At 33.7% G+C, this 9,457-nt stretch overlaps 1 protein-coding gene across 1 annotated transcript; it reads left to right on the top strand.

Annotated features, from left to right (window-relative positions):
• The first annotated feature begins 7,506 nt into the window (after positions 1-7,506).
• LOC111387369 lies at positions 7,507-8,366 on the top strand. The gene is made up of 2 exons (XM_023011928.1): positions 7,507-7,614; positions 7,773-8,366. The coding sequence occupies exons 1-2, from the start codon at positions 7,507-7,509 to the stop codon at positions 8,364-8,366; spliced, it is 702 nt and encodes a 233-aa protein (XP_022867696.1).
• The last annotated feature ends 1,091 nt before the right edge of the window (positions 8,367-9,457 follow it).

The raw sequence follows: 9,457 nt of genomic DNA, 5'->3' as shown, positions 1-9,457 counted from the left end.
AAATTGAGCAATTTTAAGTTAATATATTATTAATTAATATATATACATTTTCAAGTTGGTAAATCTTACAATAATTTTCTCTATAATAATAATAATAATAATAATAAGATTGAGTTCAAAATATGGAAAATGAAAAACAAAAATTAATTAAGTGAAATATTTTATCTATGTTATTTTAAATATTTTTTTAGAAATTTTTATGTAAACAATTATTAAGAGCTTAAACTATTTTTTTTTCTAGAAATTTTTTAGCTTTATTTTTTCAGATTTTTTTTATAATTTTAGCTATTATTTTTTTTTCAATTTTTTAAAAGAATTTATCAATTTTATTTTTAGAATTCATCTTTCTTGAATTTTATTCTTTAAAATTTAAAAAATGTTATTTTTTATAATTTTATATCTTTGTTTTTAAAATTTTTATTTAAACTTTTGTTTTTCATATTTTGAATCGCTGAAAACATTCAAAACATATATATTCCAAGTCTTAAAGTATTAAAAGGAGAATCACATTTTAGAGAACAAATAAAAAACACAAGAATTCATCTTTTTGAAAAAACCAAAGAGAAAATCCAAGGAATTATTGAAAATGCAAGTTTGAAGATTTATGGGTTTCTTTGGATTCAAAACAAGATTTTAAAACTTTTTGTTGCTAAAATAAGTAGGTGATGTATATATCAATTTCTTCTAGTTTTAATTTTCACTATATTTCTTGGTTAAATTTTTTTACTAGGGCGAATAATGTAGCTAACTGACTTTCATTCATTTTTTTTTTGAATTGCTTTTTATTATATTGTGTTAAATTGGCATGATTTATTTATCTTCTTGTTTGGTCACCAGAGTTAAATTACATTGTATTTGTTAAATGTAAATCGAATAATTACATGTTAGAACACTCAATCTTGCTTTTCATGAATTTGTTAAATTAATAGATTCCTACTTATTAATGTGATTGACCTAAGTTCTTATACATCGCTTTTATAAAACTATATATTAATATCAAACTAATTATCGGGAGAGAAAGTTTGATAAGTATAGATATATTAACGAGTACTCAAGAGACGATCATTAATATTTTATCTTTAATTTACTGACCTACAACAAAACAATTGAACTAGAATACAAGTTGGCTTTCTTGATCCATGTTTTCTCTACAATTATCAATTTGCTTATTTTAGTTGATTAAGAAACGCTCAAACTCAAACCTATATCATTAAATTTGTGTGTTCTTGTTAGAGTTAGTTTTATCTAAATCAATAATCAATTGTCATAGGATGATACTTATCTTATATTACTTCTCTATAATACTACCCACTTGTGGTATAAGTTCACAAGAAGTTTTTGTCGCTATTGTTGGACTTTGAATCTTTTGATTGTTGATTTAGTTTGCATTAACTTTATCTGCCTTTCTTTTTCTTTTTGATGCTAATCTATTTCTTTTCATTATTTTAGGTTTATGCTTGTGCATGCATTGTACAAAAAGTTTTGATCTAGTTGCCTTTGATCCAGAAATAAAATGAACTATCATATGAAAACTATGAGAACATAGAAAAGCAGAAGAAGAATGATAAGTGTATTTTATACGCTTATTCAGTACCTTAAATAACGATATTTGATGGTTCTTTTGACAAATTATATTCTAAATTTTTGTCTTTTATATTTAATAGGTGAACTTTTATGAAAGAAAATGAATTGAAGGAATGAAGCGAAAAAAGAGCGAATCCAAAAGTTGGGGACCAAGTTGTAACAATTCAATAGTTGATCCGGACCATGAATCGAAGATTGAAATGTTTGGAGGTCAAATTGAATATTTTGGAAGGTGAAGAACTTGAATTGAACCAAAGAATATATGAGTTGCAAGAATAAAAGGGATCAAGGACTGAAATTTATTATATTGAAAGATTGAAGACTTGAGGGCTGATATTGCAATAATGCCTTTGAATTGTAGTCAAATATGGTGGCTGTAGAGTTGTGTATATATATATATACATACTGAAGAGGAGCAAAAGTCAATTTTATATTTTTACACTCTTTGATTGATTGACACAGACGGGTCCTTTGGAGAGAGAAATAGGAAGTCGTTTTGGAGGAATTAATTGGAGAAAAGTATGCGGTAGATTCAATTTTATAAATTATTCACGTTCCGTCAATTAATCTGTTGATATCTTCCATCAATTCTTGTTTTTCTTTCATTAATATGCGTAGCTAAATTTAATTTTAGGGTGAACAATGTAATCTATTTTGGACCTTTATTTCTTTTATTTGAGATTCTTGTTCTTTTATATTTTATGTGTGAATTTTAATTATATTTTTAATGCTTTGAATTTTCTGGCCAATTATTCAATGATTTTCGTGAACAATATTACATAGAGAAGACCACATATTAAAATTCGGTAAATTAATGTAACGTGTAGAGATACATATATTACTGTGGTCTTATAGAAATTTTTAGAATTGTTATTTCGTTTAATTAAATTTAATTTGCATAGAGATGTGGAATTGAATTAAATAAATAGGTTCAACGAGAACTCGAGAGGGATAAGTTGAATATAATAGAAGAATTCGACTGAACATTATTTTAATTTTATGAATCTCGATATTAGAAATAAAGGTGACCAATAGATGAATTTGTTCCGCCATAATCTCCATTTATTATTTGAATTCTCACTAATTTTCTGTTGCATTCTCGAAATTTTTAGTAGTTAGATTTAAAAATCATAATTAATCAATTTTTATTTATTTATTTATTTTCATCAAATAGAAATTATGAATAATAAATTAAGTACTAAAATATAGTCCTCGTGGGAACGATAATCCGGACTCAATAGGTTCATTCTACTACTTTTTACGATCCGTCCACTTGTAGCATAAAATTGGCAACAAGTTTTTGGCATCGTTGCTAGGGACTATTACTTTTAGTCTTAACTTATTTTATTTATTTATTTATTTATTTTATCTTATTTTTAATTGTTATTTAATTTGCTTATTTTCTTTTATTTATAGAAAAATGTGTTTGTTGTATGCTTCGTGCCTAAGGCGACGATCTTGAACCATTTGATTCGAAAATAAAACGTACCTTCAGACAAAGACGCAGGAAACACAAACAAAAACAGTTGCATCAAATGGCTGACAATTTAAACAATCCTATCTCTGTACAACTAATTGGACAAATGGCCACGAGAGCTCAACAGCAAGAGTAAAGGGAAGTAAATGAAGGGGACTTGCCAATTTCTATGTTTTTGACGTCTATAGCAACACCCGCGCGGTCCAGCATAGTATATCCTGATTTTAGGGTAAACAACTTCCAGATAAAGACTGATTGGATTAATTTGGTGAGCAACACGTTGCAATTCTACGGGCTACCCCATGAGAATCCAAACACACATATCTCCAGATTTCTCAAAAATTGCCAGAATTGTCATGCTCCCGGAGTTAATGACGATGCCATCAAGCTGCGATTATTTTCATATACACTAAGAGATGCAGCATTGGAATGGCTGGATGCCGAACCAGATGGAAGTATTACCACATGGGAGGAACTGAAAAGGAAATTCTGTAATAAGTTCTTTCCACTAGCTAAGGTAGTAAAAATCAGACTGGAAATTCAAACTTTTCAATGGAGAGATGGGGAGAGCTATCACAAGGCATTGAACAAATTTAAGGAGTTGACGAGAAAGTGTCCAAATCATGGGATCACTATTGGAAATCAAGTGCACTATTTCTACACAGGACTTTCACCACTGTCTAAATCTCAAGTGGATTCCTCTACAGGCTGATTGATCATAAGGAAATTAGTGCAACAATGTATGGATCTATTTGAACTAATTGCTACTACTCATTCAATGCTGTCATCAGAAAGAGTGGTGCCTCCAAAAGCAGCGAGAATTTATGAATTAGACAGTACAGCATCTACTAATGCCCAAATAGTAGCATTGACAAAACAAGTAGAGTTATTGGTGAAGTCACAAACAAAAGGAGCACATGCAGTGATAACCGGTCCATTATGAGAAAACTACAGGGCTAATCATCTAACAGAAAATTGCACATATTTAGGATTTCCGGAGGAGCAAGTCAACTTTATTCAAAATGGCTCTCGAAATTTTAATCCCTTTTCACAAACATATAATTCAGGATGGAGGCAACACCTAAACTTCAGATGGTCGGATAATCAGCAAGAGAATAGTTCAAACAATAACCAGCCAGAGAAAAAATAAAGTTTGGAGGAGATGTTCAACCAATACATACAAAAGATGGACAAGGTATTCTAGTAGATTGACACTAACTTTCAGAATCAGCAAGCATCCATTAAGAAGCTAGAAAATCAAATTGATCAAATAGCTCAACAGCTTGCAGAACGTCGACAAGGGACATTGCCAGGCAACACAATGGTCAATCCAAAAGAGCAAGTGCAAGCTATTACAACTAGAAGTGGAGTGCAACTTCTAGAGATACATGAGAAGAGACAAGACAGAAGAGATAAAGAAGTAATGGGTGAAGAGGTTGGGACAGAAGTAGAGTCTAAACAACCAACTAACAAGGAGGATAAAAGGAAAGAAACACCCACAGTGAGAGTACCCAGCCCTGTGAAAGCTTATGTGCCACCAATTCCCTTCCCTAAAAAATTACAAAGAAAGAAGTTAGACAAACAGTTTGCTAAGTTTGTGGAGATTTTCAAGAAACCGCACATAAATATTTCGTTTGCAGATGCAATAGCCCAAATGCCCAGCTATGAAAAATTCTTGAAGGAGATCCTGTCTAACATAAGGAATCTGGAAGAACATGAGACTGTCTGCCTAAACGAGGAGTGCAGTGCAATTTTATTGAAAAAGCTACCTCCTAAACTAAATGACCCAGAGAGTTTTACGATACCTTGCACAATTGGTTCTAACTATTTTGAGCATTCTTTATGTGATTTAGGTGCTAGTGTTAATTTGATGTCCCTTTCTGTTTACAAGTCTCTTGGATTAGGAGAAGCAAAAGCTATAACCATATCTTTGCAACTGGCTGACAGATTAATCAAACGACCGAATGGGATTATTGAAGATGTGCTAGTCAAAATTGATAAATTCATTTTTCCAGCTGATTTCATCATTTTGGGCATGGAGGAGGATTCAAACATCCCTCTAATCTTGGGAAGACCCTTCTTGGCTACCGGAAGAGCGCTGATTGATGTTTACGATGGAAAGATGATTCTTCGGGTGGACAATGAGTAAGTCATATTCGACATGCTCAAGGCAATGAAACATCCACTGACTTCAAACACCTGTTGTCAAGCAGATGTTCTTGGAGAGTTGGTGGCAGATGCATTTGAGACAGATCATCAAACAGTTCTTTGTGAAGTAGAAATTACACAATTTTGAGCAACAAGTCCAGAAAAAAATTGAATGTTGTCAACTTGGCTAAGCAACCAATAGGAAGAAGACATTGACAGTATGAATCTCTTGGTAACAACCTTTCACCCCAGTACCTTCAGTAGAAAAATGCACCTACTCTTGAACTAAAGCCCTTGCCTTCACATCTTCGTTATGCATATTTGGGAGAATCTACAACACTTCCAGTAATCATTGCAAATGACATGACAATGGAAGAGGAGAATAAATTGTTGGAGGTACTCAGAGAGCACAAAATGGCAATTGGATGGACAATAGCTGACATCAAAGGGATCGGTCCCACTCTTTGCATACACAAGATTTTAATGGAGGATGGGTCAAGGCCATCAGTGAAAAGACAACAAAGATTAAATCTCACCTTGAAGGAATTGGTGAGAAAAGAAGTACTGAAATTGCTAGATGCAGGAATAATTTATCCCACATCTGACAGTTCACGGGTGAGTCCAGTACGTGTTGTGCCTAAAAAGGATGGAATCACAGTGAAGAAGAACGAGAACAACGAACTGATACCAACAAGGTTAGTGTCAGGGTGAAGAGTATATATAGATTATCGGAGGTTGAATAATGCTACCAGAAAGGATCACTTCCCATTGCCCTTCATTGATTAGATGTTAGAGAGGTTGGCAAGTCATTCTCATCATTGCTTTCTGGATGGATATTCAGGGTACAATCAGATAGTTATTGCTCTAGAAGACCAAGAGAAAACAACATTCACATGCCCTTATGTAACTTTTGCGTTTAGAAGGATGCCTTTTGGCCTATGCAATGCACCTGCAACCTTTCAACGTTGCATGATGGCCATATTCTCTGACATGGTGGAAAAATACATCGAGGTATTTATGGATGATTTTTTAGTGTTTGGGAATTCTTTTGATGATTGCTTGGAACGACTATCGCTTGTATTACAACGGTGTGAAGAGAAGAATCTGGTGCTTAATTGGGAAAAGTGTCACTCTATGGTAAAAGAGGGGATAGTACTAGGCTACAGGATTTCCTCAAAGGGCATTGAAATTGACAAAGTCAAAATACAAGTGATTGAAAAATTGCGGCCTCCTAATTTAGTTAAGGAGATCAGAAGCTTCTTAGAACATGCCAGGTTTTACAGAAGGTTCATTCAAGATTTCTCAAAAATTACAAAACCTCTGTGTAATCTACTGGAGAAGGATATGCCTTTTCACTTTTCTGATGAACACTTAAATGCCTTTAATACTTTGAAAGAAAAATTAACTTCTACAACTGTAATATTAGCACCTGATTGGGATCTATCTTTCGAACTAATGTGTGATGCTAGTGAGTATGCAGTGGGAGCAATGCTTGGCCAACATAAGGGAAAAGTGTTACATATCATCTACTATGCCAGCAAAACCTTGACAAATGCTCAGATCAACTATGCAACAACAGAGAAAGAGATGCTAGCTGTGGTCTTTGCCTTCGATAAATTTCATTCCTATTTGATTGGTTCAAAGGTGATATTCTACACTGACCATACAGCCTTGAAATATCTGTTTGAGAAGAAGGATGCTAAACCTAGGTTGATTCGATGGGTTCTATTACTGCAAGAGTTTGGCATTGAAATTTGCAACAAAAAGGGTACAGAAAATCAGGTAGCAGATCGTTTATCAAGGCTAGAGCAACTGTAGGATTTAGAGGACAGGGATATTAATGAGGTCTTCCCAAATGAATAGTTATTACAGATAGAAAAGTTTCCATGGTATGTAGACATTATTAATTACTTAGCTAGTAGATATATGAATCTTGATATCACCTATCAGCAGAAAAAGAACTGCTTTTTGAAGCGAAATTCTATTATTGGGATGATCCAAATTTATACTAGAGAGAGGCAGACCAGATCATTAGGAGATGTGTGCCAGAGAATGAGATGAAACATATCCTTTCACGGGTCAATGCTTTGGCTTCTAGAGGACACTTTGGCACCACTAAAATAGCAGCAAAGGTGCTTCAATGTGGTTACTTTTGGCCTATATTGTTCAAGGACTGCCACAATTTCTGCAGGTCATGTGATAATTGTTAGAGAATAGGTAACATATCAGCGCGTCACGAGATGTCACTTAACAACATTTTGGAGGTGGAAATATTTGATGTCTGAAAGGTTGATTTTATGGGTCCTTGTCTATCATCTTATAACAATCGGTACATCCTAGTGGCAGTGGAGTATGTCTCTAAATGGGTAGAAGCTAAAGCATTGCCTACAAATGACGCAAGGATGGTAGTGGACTTCATAAAGAAACACATCTTTAATCGCTATGGATCACATAGGGCCATAATAAGTGATGGTGGAATTCACTTTCGAAATCGGTTATTCCAAACAGTGTTGGATAAGTACGTGGTACAACATCGAATTGCCACCCTCAAACAAGTGGACAGGTGGAAACCTCGAACAAACAATTGAAAAGAATTCTGGAGCTCACTGTGAATGCATCTCGCAATGATTGGTCAAAGAAATTAGACGATGCTTTATCGGTATATCGCACTGCTTACAAGACACCTATTAGGATGTCCCTATATCGACTAGTCTTTGAAAAAGCATGCCACCTACCAGTGGAGTTTGAACATAGAGCATACTGGTCATTGAAGAAGTTAAACATGGATCTTGAAAAGGCTGAAGAAACAATAATACTGCAGCTACATGAATTAAAAGAATTCATAAGAGAAGCATATGAGAATGCGGCCATCTACAAGGAAAGAACGAAGCAGTGGCATTACAAGAACATCAGGCAAAGAATTTTTAGAGTGGGAGATCAAGTGCTTTTATACAATTCTAGACTTAAACTGTTTCCAAGAAAGTTGAAATCTAGATGGTCTGGCCCTTTTACGGTCTATCAGGTGTTTCCCTACGGCACAGTTGAATTACATCATCCAACAAAAGGAAGCATCAAAGTAAATGGTCAACGTATCAAGTACTACGTGGAAGATTTTCCCACCGCTAAAGAGAGCCTTTACCTAACTATACCAGAATAACTGTGGCACAAAGTCCAGCTAATGACTTTAAAGAACCGCTTATTGGGAGGCAACCTAATTTTCAATTATTTTTTTTTGCTTTTTGTATTGCTTAGCATATAGTTTACTTTTTGTATAGCATAGCATATAGTTTTATTTTGTTTACTAGGTTGCAGTAGATTTAGGCACGTTTCAATTTTGAGGAGTCATTACCCATATCCTTTTTGCCCTCAGGCCCTTGAATTTATTGTTGGTTATTTTGATTGTTTGAGTTAAGTAACCCTTGTTTTCTGTATTTAATTTGACAAATTTGATTTTTCAGGAACATGGTATCGTGGAACATTCAAGCCAATATAGATCCAAGGGAAAGCATGATAAAGAATATTATCTAGCCGTCACACATAGTGACTCATACATTCAACACAAAAATTTGGGGAGTGCCTTTCTCCTTTTCTTTCCTACCCCCTTTATGTGCTTATTTATGCTTATGACATTGAGAACAATGTCAATTTTAAGTTTGGGGGCAAAAAATCTTTTTTGTTTAGTTATGTGCTTGTGTGGGTTAGACAGTCTGTCAGACAATGATAATTTAATTTGAGATTTGGTGTTGATTTATGAATTGTGGATAAGATGCATGCTAGACTAATTGAAACTCAACCTTACAAAATTTGATATTACAAGCGTACTAGAATTGAGTTTGACATTGTGATTAAATGAGTTGTTTCTTACTTTTGATAGGTTGATCTAGTTGGATATAGATTCTTTACCTAAACCATAATAAATTATATATCCTTAGACCAAATTTAGCAAAACACAACGTACTCCAGGTAAACCTTCTATAAGTAGATTTGCAATGTTCTCCTTTGACTTACACATTTCTATGGAGATGATACCATTAGAGATAAGTTGCTTAGGGGTATTGTGTCTATGACATATAATTCCATGTTCTGAACAATATTCTTCAAATGGTGCCAGTATTCACCTCCTCTATCACTACGAATATTCTTTATTCATTTACCAAGTTGATTCTCAATTTTCATCTTATAATGTAAGTCGTCTAAAACTTCCTCTTTACAATTTAGTAGAAAGACATAACAATACTTTGTACAGTC

The sequence above is a fragment of the Olea europaea genome, unplaced genomic scaffold (genome assembly GCF_002742605.1).
Source record: "Olea europaea var. sylvestris unplaced genomic scaffold, O_europaea_v1 scaffold3990, whole genome shotgun sequence".
Classification (NCBI taxonomy): domain Eukaryota; kingdom Viridiplantae; phylum Streptophyta; class Magnoliopsida; order Lamiales; family Oleaceae; genus Olea; species Olea europaea.
This window is presented reverse-complemented; position numbering and strand designations above follow the sequence as displayed.

Bases quoted from the DNA above. Each gene is read 5' to 3' on its own strand.
- LOC111387369 (XM_023011928.1), top strand. From the start codon at position 7,507: ATGGGTCCTTGTCTATCATCTTATAACAATCGGTACATCCTAGTGGCA. The intron at 7,615-7,772 runs GTAGTGGACTTC...ACAAGTGGACAG, and splicing joins CTACAAATGACGCAAGGATG to GTGGAAACCTCGAACAAACA.